The 21,669-nt window shown below is 43.8% G+C and overlaps 1 protein-coding gene across 6 annotated transcripts in view; it reads right to left on the reverse strand.

The window, feature by feature from the left end:
• The window catches only part of LOC127429385 (neural cell adhesion molecule 1-like), a 318,093-nt gene that overhangs the window by 91,176 nt on the left and 205,248 nt on the right, over window positions 1-21,669 (reverse strand). For all 6 annotated transcript variants that reach the window (XM_051678384.1, XM_051678381.1, XM_051678382.1 and 3 more), the window contains exons 2-6: window positions 13,661-13,735; window positions 12,395-12,604; window positions 10,707-10,850; window positions 9,089-9,226; window positions 8,295-8,412 (exon numbers count right to left, since the gene is read on the reverse strand). In XM_051678384.1, coding sequence (XP_051534344.1) covers window positions 8,295-8,412; window positions 9,089-9,226; window positions 10,707-10,850; window positions 12,395-12,604; window positions 13,661-13,735 — 685 coding nt within the window. The remainder of the gene's footprint in view (window positions 1-8,294; window positions 8,413-9,088; window positions 9,227-10,706; window positions 10,851-12,394; window positions 12,605-13,660; window positions 13,736-21,669) is intronic.

The raw sequence follows: 21,669 nt of genomic DNA on the forward strand, positions 1-21,669 counted from the left end.
TGTTAATAAACTCTTCTGAGTTCTTTTAAGAGCGCGTCTGGCTATTGGGTTCAACTCCCTTCTGTGGCTCAGTGGTAGAAATTAAGACCCAAGTTTGATTCCTGGCTCTGACAGAATAACCAAGCCATATTATGAACCCAGAGATGCCTAACGCTCAAGAACTCCTGGCCACAATTGCTCAGCAGGAGTCCACAATCCAATGCCATGAGTCAGCACTAGTCCAGCAGGAGACTGTGATGGCTAAACAGTCACAACTGCTGTTGGATCTCATGATTTCTGTTTGTCAGATCCTGGACCGGCTGCCCTCTACCTCAGCTACTGCTTCTACTGCTGCCTCGGTACCCCTTCCGGATTCTCGAGTACTTTCTCCTCTGATTGAACCTCGCCTACCTCCACCACAACATTTCTCAGGTGATGCCAGTGCATGTGATGGGTTCCTGACTCAATGCTCTCTCACATTTGAATTACAACTATCTTCCTTCCCCTCAGATCGGGCCAAGATCGCATATGTTATCACCCTCCTTTCTGGCAAGGCTCTTTCTTGGGCAACAACGGTCTGGAAGGCACAGGCACCCTTCTGTTCAAGTTATTCTGTGTTTGAAATGGAGTTCAAGCGAGTCTTTGACCACCCCCTCAGTGGCCGGCAAGCCTCTAAGAGACTTCTCACCCTCCGACAAGGTAATGGCAGCGTGGCTGAATATGCCATACAGTTTCGGTCAGTTGCAGCAGGGAGCGGCTGGAATGACGAGGCCCTCATGGTGTGCTTCCTGAATGGTCTGTCTGAGGCAATCATGGATGATATGGCTACCAGAGAACCTGCTCGTGATCTTGAGACCCTCATGGATCAAGCAATCCGGCTGGATAATCGCCTGAGGGAGAGAAGCCTGAACCGGCCATCTGTTTCCACATTGTCTGCCAGTCCAGCACTTGCTCCAATGCTACCAGTTCCCCACGAGTCCTCGGAACCCATGCAATTGGGAAGGACAAGGCTTTCCCCATCAGAACAAGACCGTCGCATGAGAGTGCTGTTGTCTATATTGTGGAATGTATGGTCATTTTCGCTCTGCCTGCCCCGAGCTTTCGGGAAACGCCCAGTCCCGTACAGGCAAGGAAGGACTGTAACAGGAGTTACACGCACAGCTTCACCTTCCAACTCTGGATTGTTCCTTCCCATCACACTCACTTGGGGAGATCAAAAACACCACCTCCAGGCATTGCTTGATTCTGGTGCTGCCGGGAATTTCATGGATATTTCCTTTGCCAAAAGTCTCCAGATTCCTATTAATTCCCTTCCTGCTCCCCTAACTGCGACAGCCTTGGATGGAAGACCGTTAGCTCCAGGGAAAATAACCCACCTCACCTCTCTCCTTGGTCTCGTCACTTACCAGCACCAGGAGAGAATGTGCTTTCACCTTATACAGACTCCAGAGTTTCCTATTATCCTCGGTCACCCCTGGCTCCTCCAGCATAACCCACACTTTGACTGGTCCACTGGTGCTGTTCTCAGTTGGGGTCCCACCTGTCAGACTACATGCTTGGCCCAGAATTCTCCTGATCTTGTTCTCGAGTCCCACGAAACCCTAGATCTGTCTCAAGTCCCTGCTCAGTACCACCACATCAAAGCAGTGTTCAGCAAAAGGAAGGCCACCTCCTTACCTCCTCATCACCCCTATGATTGTGCCATTGAGCTGCTCCCAGGAACCTGCCCCCCCAGAGGTCGTATATTCTCTTTGTCTCCCCCCAAACCAACTGCTATGGACAAATACATTAACGAATCCCTTGCGGCAGGTATCCAACCATCCACTTCCCCTGCTGGAGCTGGATTCTTTTTTGTTGGGAAGAAGGATGGCGGACTCCGGCCATGTATTGATTACAGGGGCCTTAATAAGATCACTATTCGAAACCGCTATCCCTTGCCATTAATGACCACTGCTTTCTAAATTCTGCAAGAAGCCTCCATCTTCACTAAGCTTGACTTGTGCAATGCCTACCATCTCGTGCGCATCAGGCATGGAGATGAATGGAAGGCCGCCTTCAACACGCCCACTGGGCACTATGAATATTTGGTTATGCCCTTCGGTCTCACCAATGCTCCTGCAGTATTTCAAGCTCTCATTAATGATGTTCTCAGAGACATGCGCAACCAATTTGTGTTTGTCTACTTGGACGATATCCTCATCTTCTCGAGTTCCCTCCAAAAACATGTAAAACACATCTGTAAGGTTCTCAGACATCTTCTTGATAACCATCTTTATATTAAACCTGAGAAATGCGAGTTCCATGTGACCAAAGTTCATTTCCTGGGGTTCATTATCAAGCCTGGCCAGATACAAATGGACCCTCAAAAGGTTCAAGCAGTTGTGGATTGGCCCTCCCCCTCGTTGGTAAAGGAAGTACAGCATTTCCTTGGTTTCGCCAATTTTTATCGCAAGTTCATCCGGAACTTCAGTACTGTGGCGGCTCCTTTATCTGCCCTCACCAAGGGGAACACAACCAGCTTTAATTGGGGACATGAAGCAGAGTTGGCCTTCAGCAAACTCAAAAGCCATTTTACCTCTGCACCTATTCTCATTCTCCCTAACCCAGATAAACCCTTCATCGTGGAGGTCGATGCTTTGGACGTAGGGGTTGGAGCTGTGCTGTCCCAAAGAGGGGAGGACAACAAGTTGCATCCATGTGCATTCCTTTCCCACCGCCTTACACCGACTGAGACGAACTATCATGTAGGGGATCGAGAGTTACTGGCAGTTAAGCTAGCGCTTGAAGAGTGGAGGCATTGGCTTGAGGGGGCCAAACACCCATTCCAAGTATTCACGGACCACATAAATCTGGAATACATTCAGCAGGCAAAGTGACTCAACCCCCGCCAGGCACGTTGGTCCTTTATTCTTCAACTGTTTCCAGTTCATCTTATCCTACCGCCCCGGCTCTAAAAACCTAAAACCTGATGCTTTATCCCGAGTATATGTAAACACTCCTCAGGAAGATTCTATTGCATCAATTATCCCCAGTTCCAAGATAATAGCTCCTATCAGGTGGGATCTGGAAAATACTGTAAAACAAGCCCAAGCCCGAGAACCTGACCCAGGAGGGGGGCCAACCCACTGCCTCTTTGTCCCTAAAGCTGTCCACTCCCAGATCCTCCAGTGGGGACACTCCTCTCATCTCACTTGTCATCCTGGTACCTCTCGCACTCTTGAGTTCCTCCAAAGACGATTTTGGTGGCCAACTATCAAGAAGGATGTGACAACATTTGTAAACGCATATCCCACGTGCAACCAAAATAAGGTCCCTCACCGCTCTCCACAGGGGCTATTGCATCCTCTCTCCATACCTCATAGACCTTGGTCTCATCTTTCTATGGATTTTATCACTGGACTTCCGCTAGCACGAGGCAACACCACTATCATGGTCATAGTTGATAGATTCTCCAAGGCCGCCCGATTTATTCCTCTGCCCAAACTACCCACCACTAAAGAAACTGCTGAATTGGTTATAAACCACGTCTTCCGAGTCTTTGGCATCCCACAAGACATTGTCTCTGATCGAGGACCCCAATTTTCCTCCCGATTCTGGCAGGCATTTTGTCAATCTCTGGGGGCTACAGTGAGTCTATCTTCTGGGTTCCACCTGGAGTCCAATGGGCAAACGGAGAGGCTTAACCAAGATCTTGAGACTACACTGAGGTGTATGGCAGCTAACAACCTGTCCTCTTGGTCTTCCTTCATCATGTGGGCAGAATACGCTCACAATACCCTTTGCTCCTCAGCTACAGGCATGTCCCCTTTCGAGTGCCAGTTGGGATACACCCCTCCTCTATTCCCTGAGCAAGAAGTGGAGGTTGCAGTTCCCTCTGCTCAACAGTTCGTTAAACGTTGCCGCCAGACATGGATAAAAGCCCGACTCAAGCTCTTGAAGGTCTCTCAGCAGTATCAGCATCAGGCCAATCGTAGACGCAGACCTGCCCCCACTCTGCGCCCCGGCCAAAGAGTCTGGCTCTCCACCAAGAACATTCCCTTGCGGGTGGAATCCCGTAAACTTTCCCAGAGGTTCATTGGCCCCTTCAGGATTGCCAGGCAAGTAAACCCAGTTACTTACCGTTTATATTTGCCTAGGTCTTTGAAGATAAATCCCACTTTTCATGTCTCACTGTTAAAACCTGTTTTGTCTTCTCCTTTTCTTGCGACAGGTAAACCTCCCCCTCCTCGTATCATTGGTGGCCAGCCAGCTTACACAGTCCACAGAATACTGGATGCCCGTCGAGTACATGGATCCCGGCAGTATCTTGTGGACTGGGAAGGATATGGCCCTGAGGAGCGCTCCTGGGTTCCTGCCAAGGACATCTTGGACCCCAAACTAATTCAAGAATTTCATGCTCGCAAGTCCAGTCATCCAGGAGGGAACGTCAGGAGCCATTCCTAGAGGGAGGGGTCCTGTCAGAGTTTTTTGCTTTAATGTTTTATTTTGGCCACTAGAGGCCCTCATTGTGTTTCATTTCAGTTTCCCGCCATTTTATCATGTGCTATTATTTTCACCTGTGCCTCGTTCTGGACTGTGTATTTAAGTTGATCACTTCCTTTTTGTTTCTTTGCCTGGTTATTGATGTTCCTAGCCAGTTACTGCCGTAAGTCTGCTCTAGTTCCAAGTACTAAACTTTGTAAGCCTTTTGGTTTGTTCTTTCCCCGTGTTTATTTTAGAGTTTTTTGGAGATTATTTCTTTTCGGATCCTTTTCTGGACTAAAGATTTTTCTGTTTTTTGTGATTGTCAGTAAGAAATCGCTTTTGTACTTTTTTGCTATTTTTGTTAATAAACTCTTCTGAGTTCTTTTAAGAGCGCGTCTGACTATTGGGTTCAACTCCCTTCTGTGGCTCAGTGGTAGAAATTAAGACTCTTGTGCCAGACACACAAGTTCAATTCCTGGCTCTGACAGAGTCTGGCCATAGAAAATGGAAGACACAGACAAGCATGGCTTCCAAAGGAAGAACAAGTCTGTGCTCACTGTGACACTGGTGAGGTTGATGGTGAGGCTGAGACAGAGGCACACTTTCTCCTTCATTGTGAGAGAGAAATACTTTGAAAAACTCTCAAACCTCATGCCACAGTTTTCCAGTTCAGCAGAAACTGATCAAATGCAGGTGTTACTGGGGGAGGACAATCATGCATCAGTTGCAGTTAAATTAATTTTTGAAGTGCACACCCTCAGAAACCAGTCACTGCCTTAATGTACTTCAGTCACATTATTATTATTATTTTTTTATGTTCATAATGTCTTGTTAAATGCTTATTTTATATTGTATAGTGTATGTTGTTATTATAGTTTTTATTTTATTAATTACCTGGCACCTTATTTAATTCTATTTTTATTATTATTATTTGTTACTGTTTTATTATTATTTTTTGTCTTGTCATTATCTGTTTTGTGTATTAATGCTTTGACAATATTGTATGTAAACACAATCATACTAATAAATTACTTTATCGAGAGAGAGAGAGAGAGGATGAGTTTACTGTTTGGCCTTCCTGCTGTCACTTGCTCAGCGAAGTCATGAATACATGATGCCCCTCTATGAAATGGATTCTTCACCCTGCAGTGCACACCTTCTCTCATCATGCTGGTAGTCCAGGAAGAGCACGGTTCTGGAGTGTCATTTTTCAGTGTTGCGCTTTCACAAAGCTCGTTGTTTTTAGCACTAATCAGTAAAAGTTCTCGCGTGAAAGTGCCACTGTGAAAAGGCTTGAATGTGCAACTGACGTCAAGATTTTAGCTGAAAAATGACTTCAATTTTGGGTTGTTTCTCACCACCATATGCCTTTGGAAGACTTGGAAAATGACACACGGGTCCGCATGGACTACTTTTATGATACCTTTGGCCCTTTTTTAAAGTGAGGCACTATCCATTGCCATTGTATTAAAAAGACAGGCTGTGATATTCATCTTTGCCTTCATCTTAGCATCTTTATTCCATACAGTGAACGTGAATGGTGACCGAGGCTAACATTCTGCTTTCTTTTGTATTCTGCATGAGAAAGAAAGTCATCATTTCATATTTGGCTGAACTATTCCAAGAGCATTTGTATGTCATAAGCATGCCAGTATAACTCCTATCTTCTTGAATGGGTAAAGACTGAAATCTCCAAAATTGTTGGCTAAGTTAACATTTCAGTTACACATTTCAAATCAGCAATAAAATCTCACAACAATGGTATTATACATTTAGCTTCTTCAGCTGAAAGAACACTAATGACACCGATTTTGCATCTCGTCCCTATGATCTGAAAAAAAAAAAAAACAGCTTAAATCAGTTTGCTGGTATGGTTTATGCTAGTCTAGCTTGTCTGGGCCAGCTGGTTTAGCTGGTTGACCAGCTGGCAAATACCAAAAACCCCTTTGAAGCCACCAAACCAGACAGGCCTGACCAGTTTAGGAGAACAGCAAAGACCTGCAAAACAGCTTGAAGGGATAGTTCATCCAAAAATGAAAATTATCTCATCATTTACTCACTCTCATGCCATCCCAGATGTGTATGACTCTTTTTCTTCTGCTGAACACAAACAAAGATTTTTAGAAGAATATTTAAGCTCTTAAGGTCCATACAATGCAAGTGAATGGATACCAAAATATTAAAGCTCCAAAATGCACATAAAAGCAGCTTAAAGTAATCCAGAAGACTCCAGTGGTTAAATCTATATCTTCAGAAGCAATATGATAGGTGTGGGTAAGAAACAGATCAATATTTAAGTCCTTTATTTACTATAATTACTCCTCCCTGCCAGTAGGGGGCGATATGCACAAAGAATGTGAATCGCCAAAAACAAAAGAAAAAGAATGTTAAAGTGGATGTGAAAGTGGAGACTGATAGTGAAAAAGGACTTAAATATAGATCTGCTTCTCATCCACACCAATCATAACACTTCTGAAGATATGGATTTAACCACTGGAGTCTTAAGGCCCAAGTACACTTCACTTTGTGCATTCCGTTCCGTTTTGCACACAGTTGTGTGCGTATAGCTTTTAAAGTATACCTCACGTGGATGAGTGCGAATGGACGCGTTCGACACGTGCAGTACAATTGCTTTGTTATACATTACCAGACGTTAGAGGGCGACACCGATCGTGTCATTTACAGGACATCTGCTCTGAAGGATAAAGAAGAAGAAAAATTGAGGATCCACCATTAGAGGAAGCAAGAACAACAACAACAAAACGATGGAGCAGTGTTCTTTGACTACTGATTGGCAGTACAGCTCAACAGTCAACCTTGCACATGATAAATCTGGCTGCACGCGGACACTGCGCAGACGTCCGAGGACACTCCTGATGACAAAATTACGTCACGCGGACTGTGCGTGGACCGTCGCGGAACGTGGACAGGCGAAGTATACTTTGGGCTTAATGGATTACTTTTATGCTGCCTTTATGTGCTTTCTGGCCTTCAAAATATTGGTATCCATTCACTTGCATTGTGAGGACCTACAGTGCTGAAATATTTTTCTAAATATCTTTGTTTGTGTTCAGCAAAAGAAAGAAAGTCATACACATCTGTGATGGCATGAGGGTGAGAAAATAGTGAGAATTATTTTATTTTTGGGTGAACTATCCCAACTTTTAAGCTTTTTTATACCCACCGGGGATCCTTGTACTGTCTGGGAATAAAGGACATATTTGCATAGTCACCTTCCCCTTCTTGATGGCTCCTGTCCCTGAGCCAATATAACTGTTAAAAACAATGTCAGAAAGCCATAAAAACCAAGCTGATTTTCTTCTGATAGGTTTTTTTGGAAGAATGCCACCACTCTTTAAAACTGTCTCTTCATGACACTAAATCAGTTGTACACAAGTCTGATCCAAATTCCTGATCTTTTTGTCCTGTAACAGCAGCAATTGAGCGACAGTTTAAAACTGCCCCCTAATGACAGCACTGTCAGTGATGGAGGGATATAAATGAGGTTGTGGTGGGCGCTCTTGTCCCCCCTTTCCAGAGGGGAAGGTTGATCTTGTCCTCTTCATTTTACCCATCAGTATCGAATTGGTTAAAGAAGTCACTAATGTTTACAGTTAAAGCCATTCTGAAAGTTGGCAGCTGCCACATTTACCAGCAGCTGAAAGGATGAAAACAGTGTCTCTACCATTCGTACAGCTTTTACAAGCTTTAATAACTCTAATCCCTCTCCGTCCTGGATTGCAGAAAAAGCTAAGCTTTCCCTGCAGAGATCTGGCTGAACCTTTCGGTGCTTTTTTGGCAAGGCTAGATAAGGGGCCAGCTGAATAGTGTGGGTGACAAATGACACGTACCGTGCCCATGTGACAGTGGGTTCTGGGTAGCCATCTGCATGACAAGCCAACGTCACAGCCTGGCTGATGTTTGCAGTGGCATTAAACTCAGTGTAGCGGGTCCTGATACTTGGCACAACTGAGAGAGAGAGAGAGAGAGAGACATAGAGAAAGAGAGACAGGTGAAAAGAACATTGAGAAAAATACTGACTTTAAATAGCTGAAATAAAGAACACTCATCTTAAATGCAGTCGTCAAACCAGCAGAAAAGACCAGCATAGTTATTCACCAGTTATGGTGTTGTTTTTTAAGATGGTGCTACCCAGTAAGGGATGCTGTCTTCATAACTAGCTTAACAAACAAGTGTTCCTTGGTCAACTAGCTTCAACAGAAATATCATCCTGGTCAGACTTGGGCAAATTTCTGAATTTTAGAATGGGCTCCCTTTCAATTCTTGATTTTTTTAATTTAAATTTGAATTTGAACTGAACTAACTACAGCCCATCAGATGCTAAATTGGAACTTGAAATGGCAGAAATTTAACAGTCACACAACACAGGTTGACTTCAAAACATATTTTGCAACAAATCAAAAATAGCTACATTAATTTGGACTACTTATGCTTATTTATTCATTATATGTAAAATGCATGCAGTGTGGCTAATGCGGGTCCACCAGCTACACCAGCACCAAACCAGCATTAACTAGCCTAGACCAGCATGGAAAATCTGGTCTTTTCAGCAGAAACCCCAGGCTGTCTGCTCCCATGTGTATGTGCCGTGACAGAGCAGGTGGCTCTGAGATAGAGTCCTCACCATTGACAATGACCATGATGACCCTGAAGGCTATTTCTCCCCGGGCCATGATGCGGCCCTCGCAGGTGTAGTGACCCTCATCTGTCTTCTTGATGCCACGGATCTGGAGGTGGTTGTTGCTCAGGACCTTGAAGCGGACTGTAGGTGAGGGACAGAGAGAAAAAGAGAGAGAGAATGCAAAATGAGACTGTAATTACTCTTGAGTAAGATAAGGAGACCATGTTAACGAGCCTCTCATTACATGCTGGGTGGCAAAAATGACTCGGCTGCACAACCGATACCACATTTTCTCCCCATATAAAATTAATTTTATGGGCCTTTCGGCAGTGCTATCTTTATTTTATGCCCAGAGTAAAGGTGTATCTAACATTTTGACTCCGTGGAGACACAGTAAAACTGTAATGATATATTGAAAACGATGGAAAACACAACTTGTGCTGATGAAAAAATGCACAAGACAAAGCAGAGCTTTCCAGCCAGGACAAAGGCTATATATACAGAATGGAATACTTGCTTACTAGTAAGTGCTGAATACTACACAGTAAACACTGTATAGTGCCTACAATTTATTTATATAATAAGTGAAACATAGGGCATTATTCCATCATTTCTAAGCATTTCAAGCAGTATGCTACATTGTTGTCACATGACATCATCATGTCCAGGTATCATCTTGGAAATAAAAAATGGTTATTTTGCATTTTTGTATTAATTTTGTGTAAAAATGTCTTAACTTTTGGTGGTCTAATCAATAATGAGTCAAAAATAAAATTTTAAAATTGTGGCTATAATTACTTCCAGTTCATTTGCCACAATGGAATGGGTGGTCAAGTCGAGCACATTGCATTGTGAAATAACAATATTCCATGCAGTGTTCTCTGTTCTATACTCCATATTTTGGTAAATGTAGGTAACCTGGTTATTCAGTGCATACAGGAAATTTGCATAATGTGCACAGTATGGATACTATTTACTGCAGAACATTAGTCAAAAAAAAGAAGAGCACCGAAGTGGTTAACAAGAGAAATGTGCAAAATGTATTATTTACATAGAGCAGTTTGGGTTTCAAGTTATGCTGCAATTAGTGGTTTTGCAATGAAAAAACTGTGAGTTCATGTCTCACAGCAGAGAGCTGTAGTCACTGTCTATTCCAGCGGTCTCTGAGGGAAGAGCCCTCTGAGGTTAAAATAGTTCCATCCAAAGGAGGCTTGAACAGACAAACAAAACAGCTCAGATAAAAATGACATTACATCTTATACACTAAATGTGTGTATGCACAAATTTAGAATAATCTGAATTCATAAACATTAGAATGAGGCTAAAAAATTTTGTAACTTTGATTTCTCCAAATCAAAGTTCAGGTGCTTCAATTTCACGCTGCTTCCATTATGCCAGAGTGCTGAAACTCATGAGTGGGGTGTCTGTGCTGTGCACAGACGTTTAACTCAAAGAAGGGATGTTTTTGACAGGCAAGACAGAAGAAAGGATGGCAGAAGCTTAAAAAAAGCGAAGTGAAGAGTGTTACAGAAAGGGGTAAAATAGACGGTGAGAAGGAGTGGGATTGAAAGATTATGAGAGACTATCTGCTCTTTTGGCCTTCTGCCTATACATGTCTTACCATCAGACTCAGGCTGGATTCTCATCGCTTTATACTTCCAGATGATAGTCGGGGGTGGTGAGCTTATGACATCGCAGATGATGTCAGCATCATCCCCCTCATTAAACTCTTGGGGCGATGGAGCATTCTGGAAAGTGAGTTTCTCTGAAAAAGAATTAAATGGGTCAATGACGTGACACTCATTTTTTTTTGTTTTTTATTTTTGTCCAGATCTATTAAATTATTCAGAAATTCATTAAAAAAATGCAATACACACAAAATGATTACTTGAACACACCTCTTCTATAATGATCATATTTTCAATTTCTGAGTTCAAAGTCATTTTAATATGTTTTTCTGGGGCTTAAAGTTAAAAATGTTGTGTGGTGTAACCATCCAGAGACAGTAAAAAAATCTCAGCTTTTAAGTCTCATTAAAAGCTGAAATTCTTGAAAAATAAATGTTTGCACGAGTAGTGTAGAATAATCTGCAGTGAAACAATTGTTTTAAAATATTATTATTATTCAAAAAAATGTTGACCACTAAATCAAAGTCATGTGGTCTAACCAACATGTAGGTAGCCATTTTGTTGTTTATGTTGACAAAAAAACATAAAACAGAGAAACCCTAAAGACTGAGATTGAAGTAAAAAAAAAAAAAAAACAATCCAATATTTTGTCATTTTTTCGAAAAGGCACTTTTTGTTCAGGTCATGTGGCGAGCCTGAGAAAACGTTTGAAATATTCTTGACTCAAATACTTATGATGCATAAGTAGGCCTAGAAAAGAAAATTAAGATCTATATCGGATGTTAAAATTCAAAAACAGTTTTTGTCCCAACATTTGAAATGTTAAGGGCATTTTTGTCACTTTCAGTGGCATTTTTGCACTGAGCCCCTCTTAATTTCTGACACTGCACAACAATCCATGTTGCTGTTTAAAATTGGCATGTGTTTTAACCAGGGGGTGTTTATAGGTCCAGTGTGGATATTAGGGGTTTAGCCCAGACCACTGTATACGTATGCGTATTGGGCCCTCCTTTCATGAAACATTGGAATACAACACACTTATTAGTGTTAGTGGTTAGTTAGTTAGTGGTCAGACACATGTCTTTAAGCCAAATAATATTCACTTTGTTATCAGAGTTATGGCTCTGAAATATTCAGTGCTTATTACAAATGGATGAAAGTAAACTCTTTCCAAAGAATCAACAAACAGGCTCCTCTAATTTCTTCGAGGTTGCCTACAGAACAGAATGCTGTACCAAAATTTAAATGAACTTTCACTTTGTTGCATAATAAATATGTACTGGACATTAAACCAATAGTCAAAAATCTGGCGTGCGAGACTATATCAGATTTAAAGAGCAGACTTACAGCTCTGAATGATGTTATTATTGACAAATATTATCAGGCAAAAAGTGATAAAAACCTTTAGGGATTTACTTAAAACATTTGAGACTTAAGCCCCCAAAACTCATCCATGTTTACAACCCTAAGCTTTTATAATTGGTGCACTGTTGTTTTGTTATGGCATGCTGTAGTGAAAACTGTAGAGGTGGAGGTTAAATTACTGATATTTGAAAGTATCATGATATTTTACCTAACGATAATCAATAATTGTAGTTACATTTAATTACATGCAAGGGTGATTTGTTGTGTAGATTAAAACATTGCTGTATTAAAGGCAAAACACAAATACTTTACTTACGGAAAATCTTTACGATGACGGTGCCCTGAGATTCCTTGTCCCCATTTTTGGCCACACACTTGTACATGCCAGCATGGTCAACGCTGGCATTGTAGATTGTAAGTGTGGATGAGGACTCGTCATTCTGGCTGACACTGATGTCTGTTCTTCCTGGCTGGAGCTTTTCACCATTGGGAGCATACCAGTCTATTTCCTTTGCATCTCCAACAACTGAAAGCACACAGAAATCACCATGACAGACTGTCAGTTCACCAGCCCTGAGGCAAAAAACAAACAAACATTTAAACAGGCCTGTCTAATCGGTGCTGAAATCTTAATCTCTGCTGCTGTAATGGACACACAATCCAAGGACATAATGAATATTGTAAATGTGCAATGAGATATCAAGAATCTCATGAAACTACCTGTGAATAGATATCAAAAAGTGAAAAGTACTGTTGCTTGAAGACCTTATGAAATCAAAATGAAAGTTTTTTTGGCTTTTAGTTCATGTCAATTAGCTTTGAGGCCATTGTATGTGCTAATATTGTTCTAAAAGTTGAATATTTTTCTATAAATAAACTTCAAGATGATACATACTTTGAAAATTTAAAGAGTTTCTGTCCTGAAAAACAGACCAAAAATATTGATGACTTATCTTACAGTACACAGATCAAATGGTCTGTAGAATGAGAATGTCTCTCCCAACAATTCCACCTGCAAGCAACTAGCAAGTAGCAAATCATGCCCATGGCTGTGATGTAAATTAAAGGTTATTGGCTATTTTTAAAAAGGGACACACCATTTTCCTGTTGCAATAAAACACTAGATATATACCCAGTAAAGAAAACTGCACATCAATACATTTCTTAGGGTCTTTATAATTGTTTATTTATTTATTTTTATTTTTATTTGATGTCTTAGAAGAGCTTGTCACAATCATCCTTTTAATATTTCAGGTACTCCTTATTTATAATACTTTAGAGGAAATTTTGTTTTTGCTTTTCATCTAGCCCATTCCTTAACATCACCTTCCTTAGGTGGAAGTCAAGGGTTAAAATTCACAAAGTGATTGACTGCAAGAACCAGGCAGGTCAATGAAAATCTCTCTAGACTATAAATAAATACATCAAAGCTAGTCCACCCTGCCTACAAGCAGAATTAAAGAACTTGTTTAAATGCTTTGAACAGAGTGGTAAATGTAGGTTTGAAATCAAAGGGACTTCATGAAGGTTAAATATGAAGTGACCCTTGATTTGTTTCATCACAGGTGGGTCGTCCTCCTACCTTCACACAAAAAGAATTTAGACTCTCCCACGCTGATCTCTCCTTGGGCTGGAGTGATTTCCACTTGCAAGGCAGCTGGTGAAGAGAAAGAGAGATAGAAATCCATATTTTAGAGATGAGCCATATAGAGACCACTAAATTATACCTATACAAACTCGAATATACTATAGGGTTCAAAAAGTCAAAAAGATAAATGCGTATATTATATAGTTTCATTACACACTATATTATCAGCAAAACAATTTTACTAAAAATTTTAAATTGAAAAATTAACATGAATTTCAAATTTCTTAGTATATGTTATGGCCCCCTTTTTGCTTTAATGACAGCATGCACTTGAGCTGGCATGGACTCTACAAGTTCGTGCAAAACCTGATGGTCCATGTTATTCCAGCATGATATGAGAATGTTCCAAAGAGCATCTTGAGTGTTTCTATGGAAGCAAGGAAATCTGACTTTTTATACAAACATAAACATGGTCATTCAAAAATGTGCTTGTTTGAAAAAAAAAAAAAAAAAAAAAAAAAAAGACAGAGAAATGGTCTTAAACATTTCTTATTTTCTTTACATCACGACATTTCTTTTTTTGTTGTTGTTTTGTTTTTAAATTAAATCCTAGCTCTTAAGTTCCAGGTTTCATTTTTTAATTTTAAATCCTAGATTTTCCATGTGGACTTTAAACCCAATGGAATGTCCCCAGCACATCCAAACTGAATAAATACATAAAATAATTAAATAAATACAAATTCTTTGTTAACTAATTACTGAGGTAGTTTATATAAAATTACAGTTTCTGGCATGAAGTTAAAGGAAAACCATATGCCACACACCCCCAGAAACTAGGCATGCCAACCAATTAAAACTGACTCCTGGGAAGGACCTTGAATGTACTAGGAACACAAAGCAGTGTGTTTTGGATCTCTGAAGAAAACAAAGTGTCAATAGTATGCAACAGGCAGAGATGAGTATTTACCACAGTAGAGAAATGGGTGAATGGGGTGTTAGCATAAAAGAGTAACGTGCAGCAAGCTGCCAAGGTAACCCTGAGTACTGTCACAAGCACTTACTGAAAAACCTCCGTGTTAGGCAGGCTGATTCTCAGGCTAAATATGACAATTAGGGCTCGGCACTATCTGAAATATGAAGAATTATAGGCCCCTTGCAAACTTATTTTCCACCCACAATTACCTGAGGGCTCTGAACCACACTGATATTTCATAACGGTAGCCTACCTTAAGCTTAAATTTTCCAGTTTAATGGAAGACACCTGATGGAGCTTTCTGAGCATTTTCGTTTGTGTGCAGTTGGGGAGTGTAATGCCATAAATGATAGTATATTAGTTTCCAGAGGTGAGGCTAATATATCTCATCTTCTCACATCAACTATGGTAAATGAGATCAGCCACGATCGCTCTCAGGCAACAAGCGGCCGTTAGTTCTAAGTGATAGATACCATTATGTCACAAAAAGAGACGGGAGAAAAACTATACAAAATGTGAAACTGTACCTGTTGCACAACAAAATTCTGAGGGTAAAATGTAAGTGGTCTTGTTTGGCTGGTCAGCAAACTCGTCACCCATTCTGACTAGCTGAAAAGTGCCCAAAGCCCCTCTAAAACTAGGCTAAGAGACCAGCTAACCAGCTGGTTTTACCTGTTTTTTTTTTTTGTTGTTTTTTTGTTTTTCAGCAGGGCAGTACAAGATTTCTGCAAATCAAGTAACGACACAAACACCCAAAAATTTAGAGCTGAACACAATTTGCACGGTGCAATTTACAAGCTTGCAGGTCAATTCTGTATGGTTTTGGAGGCTGCAGCAGACTATCATGATCTGCTTAACTTTATATCTGTCAAGATGCTTTACGTGATCTGGACTGTACAGTTTTGCTCCACCACTGTGATCCAGACACCTGAATTAGTTCTTAAAAATGTTGAAATACCACATATAAAAGAGGCTCAAAATTGTTTCCTCTTGAGGATTAAAAACTTACAAAAGAATCACTGCAATCTGCATTATCAGTGAGCTTGTCAATCATTCATAACATAATATTTCAAAAGTCATGACACATTGCAGAGAAGAAGAAACTTTAGGAATGCAAAGTTTCCTGGCTCTGATCATTGCGGTGTTGCGGACTTCAATGATTGAACAAGAGAGAAACTGACCTTGAAACAAACCATTTGAGATAGATCTACACACAGAAGCATTCAGTGACTGAGATCCCAGTTGTACCCACTGCAATCATGGGTAATTATATAACAATTTATCCAAGCTTCCAGCTTTACCTCAGAATGTTCTGCATTTGATTCAGCTCCAGAAATGTGCTGAATTACATCATATCTCTGCAATGTGAAAGCTAGTGATAGACTAGAGATAAATCGGCCAATGCCAATAATCTAAAAATGGCCAAATACCGACTGGTTTATCTCGAGTCTGTCACTAGTTTACACATTACGCAAAGTTGATTTAATGCAACACATTAACAGAGCTGAATCAAATGTAGAACATTCTGAAGTAAAGCTGTCAGCTTGTGTGAAGAGTTATATAAGTGCTTGGCCAGTTAACAGAAGCATTAGCCCCAAACCCAATACCAACAGATCTGTCAATGGATAATCAATATTATTATTATGCCTACATTCAAATAATAAATTCAGCAAAAAAGAAACGTCCTCTCATTTTTAACAGCTTTTACTTACAGCAAACTTAACGTGTAAATATTTGTATGAACATAAAAAGATTCAACAACTAAGACATAAACTGAACAAGTTTCACAGACATGTGAATATGGAATAATGTGTCCCTGAACAAAGGGGGGGTCAAAATCTAAAGTAACAGTCAGTATCTGGTGTGGCCACCAGCTGCATTAAGTACTGCAGTACATCTCCTCCTCATGGACTGCACCAGATTTGCCAGTTCTTGCTGTGAGATTTTACCCCACTCTTCCACCAAGGCACTTGCAAGTTCCTGGACATTTCTGGGGGGAATGGCCCTAGCCCTCACCCTCCGATCCAACAGGTCCCAGACGTGCTCAATGGGATTGAGATCCGGGCTCTTCGCTGGCCATGGCAGAACACTGACATTCCTGTCTTGCAGGAAATCACGCACAGAACGAGCAGTATGGCTGGTGGCACTGTCATGCTGGAGGGTCATGTCAGGATGAGCCTGCAGGAAGGGTACCACATGAGGGAGGAGGAAGTCTTCCCTGAAATGCACAGCGTTGAGATTGCCTGCAATGACAACAAGCTCAGTCTGATGATGCTGTGACACACCACCCCAGACCATGACGGACCCTCCACCTCCAAATCGATCCTGCTCCAGAGTACAGGCCTTGGTGTAACGCTCATTCCTTCGACGATATACATGAGACCGACCATCACTCCTCGTCCACGTGACTCGTCAGTGAAGAGCACTTTTTGGCAGTCCTGTCTGGTCCAGCGAATGTGGGTTTGTGCCCATAGGCGACATTGTTGCCGGTGATGTCTGGTAAGGACTTGCCTTACAACAGGCCTACAAGCCTTCAGTCCAGCCTATTGCAGACAGTCTGAGCACTGATGGAGGGATTGTGCATTCCTGGTGTAACTCGGGCAGTTGTTGTTACCATCCTGTACCTGTCCCGCAGGTGTGATATTCAGATGTACCGATCCTGTGCAGGTGTTGTTACACGTGGTCTGCCACTGCGAGGATGATCAGCTGTCCTTCCTGTCTCCCTGTTGCACTGTCTTAAGCGGACATTGCAGACATTGCAATTTTTTGCCCATGGCTACATCTGCAGTCCTCATGCCTCCATGCAGCATGCCTAAAGCACATTCAAGCAGATGAGCAGAGACCCTGGGCATCTTTCTTTTGGTGTTTTTCAGAATCAGTAGAAAGGTCTCTTTAGTGTCCTAAGTTTTTATAACTGTGACCATAGTTGCCTACCGTCTGTAAGCTGTTAGTGTCTTAATGACTGTTCCATAGATGCATGTTCATTAATTGTTTATGGTTCATTAAACAAGCATGGAAAACATTGTTTAAACCCTTTACAATAAAGATCTGTAAAGTTATTTGGATTTTAACAAAATTATCTTTAAAATACAGTGTCCTGAAAAAGGGACATTTCTTTTTTTGCTGAGTTTATGTATATATCTTAATTGCTATAATTCAATTGTATTAGCTTATATCACATTCCGCTTCTCTCTAATTTTCACTATTGGCCATTGAAAAACCCCTCTCGGTTGACCACTAGTAAAAAAATTGGGAAAAAGAAAAGAAGTACTTGTTCCCCTTTTGTCACTCACTTGACGTTGTGTCCATGTAGTGACACTAGGGGCCGCTCTTGAGAGCCCCGATCACCTCAGATCTTTGAGAAAAGGGCAATGAGAATTGGCAAGTGGAATTTGCATACCACTCCCCTGGACATACGGGTATAAAAGGGAGCTGGAATGCAGGATTCATTCAGATTTTTTTCTTCGGAGCCGAGCGGTTGTACTATCAGTGAGCTGAATACTACTGCTGTTCCATTCACCTCTTAAGAAGCGTATGCTGTTGGATATATGGCGCATTTCCAGTGGCTTTCTCTCGCCCCTGGGTGCTTCGATAGCACTAAAAGAGTGTATATTCCTGCTAAAGAGTATATTTTCTTTATTAGAGCACACACATTGACGTTGAACTTTTTAAAGATGCGTCTTTTTAAAGATGCCTTTCCGTCTTTGTGTGATTCCTGGATGCGGTCGTTATCTCTCCGCCTCCAATGGCCAAGGGCACTGGCTCACGTGTCTGGGCAGTGATTACACTGAGGCAGCGTTTGTGGATGGTTCATGTTCTCATTGCGAGGTATGACCATGGCAACGTTGCGGTTGCGGCTTTCCATCTTCTGAGGGAAAGCCACTCTAGCCGCCCCCCGCGCTGTGCCTTCTACCCACGGGTGTGAGGCCAGCCCAGCTGGTGCTGGAGGCAATTTGGGGAGTTCAATGGGCTCGGTCTCGTAATTCCCCGCGGACCTCCCGTTTCCCAGCACGCTCGTTTGCTCCCGTCCGGTTCCGAAATGAGACCAGCCCGCCTCATGGCCGGCTTGATGTCTCTTTCGGGGCCCGCGAGCAGGATGAGTCTTCGATTGCTGCATCAGAGAGCGCACTGGCGATGTCGGATGCCAAGGACTCGACTGGGCGGCCACCTTCGAGAAGGCTCCTGAGCGCCCCTGAGACGGACGACCCAGGGAGCGAGATGTCCGCTACGGAGCTGGTATCCAGACCACTCCATCCCCCGCTGGAGGGCCGGGAGGTAAATCCTTTGTTTCCTTTTCTTTTTTGTTCGCCACACCCCGAACGGGCTGCGGTACCCAAATTGTCAAAAAAGAGCGGTTTCCTCAGTCCTTGGGTCACATAATCGGTGTTCACGGCAGCCGTTGTCATGGCTGCCAGACACCGAGCATTCGCAGCCAGGGCCCCGCGAACATGGCCCCCCTGCCTTCGCGCGCCTGGCTGCACCATACCTACGGCCAGCCAGTTGTGACGAGTCTCGAGGATGGCCCAAGAGGCCCTCCTCCTCAGTCGCTAACCCGCCCTATGCCGGGTACGCAGAGCAAGGTAAGTGCTTTGAGGTCCCCCTCAGCGCAGCCGCCTCGGGTCGAAGCAATGCTCCTCGACATGGCGTTGCCTGCTCCCCCCTGCCGTGAGGCCCCACCCCCAGGTATGTCAGACGTGGTCGTCCCCTTAGTGCCCCTTGCCCAGTGCTTGGACACGTGGCTAACGCTTTCCAACACGTCGCAGTGGCTGGCCAGGACCATATGACTCGACTACGCGATTCAGTTCGCCAGGCGCCCGCCCCAGTTCAGCAGCATCCACCTCACTTCAGTGCAGGGCGAGAACGTCGCCACCCTGTGTGCGGAGATTGCGACCCTTCTACGCAAGGGCGTGATAGAGCCTGTCCCTCCAGCCGAGATGGGGAAAGTGTTCTACAGCCCTTACTTCATCGTACCAAAGAAAGGCGGTGGGTTGCGTCCAATCTTGGACCTGCAAGTTCTAAACCGGGCCTTACACAAACTCCCTTTCAAGATGCTAACGCAGAAACACATTCTGGCGTGCATCCGGCATCAAGATTGGTTCACGGCGGTAGACCTGAAGGACGCGTACTTTCATGCCTCGGTTCTACTTCAACACAGACCCTTCCTATGGTTTGCTTTTGACGGCCAAGCGTATCAGAAAAAGGTCCTCCCCTTCGGCCTGTCCCTGTCCCCTTGTGTCTTCACAAAATTCGCAGAGGCAGCTCTTGCCCCGTTAAGGGAAGTGGGCATCCACATACTCAACTACCTCGATGACTGGCTGATTCTAGCACACTCTCGAGAGTTGCTGTGTGCGCACAGGGATTTGGTGCTCAGGCACCTCAACCGTCTAGGGCTTCGGGTCAACTGGGAAAAGAGCAAGCTCTCCCCGGTTCAGAGCATCTTTATTCTCTGCATGGAGTTAGACTCGGTTTCAATGATAGTGTTGCCTCACAAGCGAGCGTGTGCATTCGGTGCTGAACTGCCTGAAGTCATTCAGGCGGAGGACAGTGGTTCCACTGAAACACTTTCAGAGGCTCCCGGGGCATATGGCTTCCTCAGCGGCAGTCACACCGCTCGGGTTGATGCATATGAGACCGCTTCAGCACTGGCTTCAGACTCGAGTCCCGAGATGGGCATGGCACCGCGGCACACATCACGTAGCTATCACGCTGCTCTGCCACCACTTATTCAGCCCTTGGACAGACCTTGCATTTCTATGGGCAGGAGTTCCCCTACAGCAAGTGTCCAGACATGTCGTGGTCACAACAGATGCCTCCAAACTGGCCTGGGGTGCTGTGTGCAACAGGCACGCAGTCGCTGGTTCCTGGTCAGGACTGCGACTGGGTTAGCACATCAACTGCCTAGAGTTGCTGGCTGTACTACTCGCCCTGCAGAGGCTATTGCCTCCAGGGCAAGCATGGCAAGCATGGGGCAAGCATGTGTTGGTCCGGTCCGACAACACAGTGACAGTAGCATATATAAATCGCCAAGGCAGCGTATGCTCTCATCGCATGTCGCAACTTGCCCGCCATCTCCTCCTCTGGAGTCAGAAGTGGCTGAGGTCACTGCGGGACACTCATATCCTGGGCAGCCTCAACGCCACAAGGGACGCGCTGTCATGGCAGGCAACACTCAGCGGAGAGTGGAGACTCCACCCCCAGGTGGTCCAGCTGATTTGGAGTCGATCCGGCAAAGCACAGGTAGACCTGTTCGCTTACCGGGAATCCTCCCAATGCCCGATATGGTATTCCCTGACGGGAGCCCCCTTCGGGACAGATGCACTGGCACACAGCTGGCCCTGGGGGCTGCGCAAATACGCATTCCCCCAGTAAGCCTTCTTGCACAGACCCTGTGCAAGGTCAGGGAGGACGAGGAACAAGTCACCCTCGTGGCCCATACTGGCCCACTCAGACTTGGTTCTCGGACCTCACGCTCCTCGCAACAGCACCTCCCTGGCGGATTCCCCTGAGGAAGGACCTTCTTTCTCAGGGACAGGGCACCCTCTGGCATCCACACCTAGACATGATCACTCAAGCCAGAGCTCCCTCTACTAGGCAGCTTTATGCCCTAAAGTGGGGCTTATTTGCTAATTGGTGTTCTTCCCGACCCGAAGACCCCCAGAGATGTGCAGTCGGGTCAGTGCTCTCATTTATGCAGGAGAGGCTGGAGGGGCAGCTGTCCCCCTCCACCTTGAAGGTTTATGTAGCCGCTATAGCGGCTCACCACAGCGCAGTCGACGGTAAGTCCCTCGGACAGCACGACCTGATCATCAGGTTCCTCAAAGGCGCCCCTCCCCTGAGGTGAAAACGTGTGCTTTTACCCCTAGTCGAGTTCATGAAGTCGTGGACCCTGGATTTCCTTCCTCCCTAGCCATATGGTTTGCGAACTCGGCGGAGGAGTTCGCAGCCAGCCCCACTACGGGGTCTAATATACCCTGTGCTGATTACTCCGGTAACCCCTGTGATGTATATTCCGTGGTACGGTCTCCCTGTC

This window comes from Myxocyprinus asiaticus, chromosome 38, assembly GCF_019703515.2.
Source record: "Myxocyprinus asiaticus isolate MX2 ecotype Aquarium Trade chromosome 38, UBuf_Myxa_2, whole genome shotgun sequence".
Lineage (NCBI taxonomy): Eukaryota > Metazoa > Chordata > Actinopteri > Cypriniformes > Catostomidae > Myxocyprinus > Myxocyprinus asiaticus.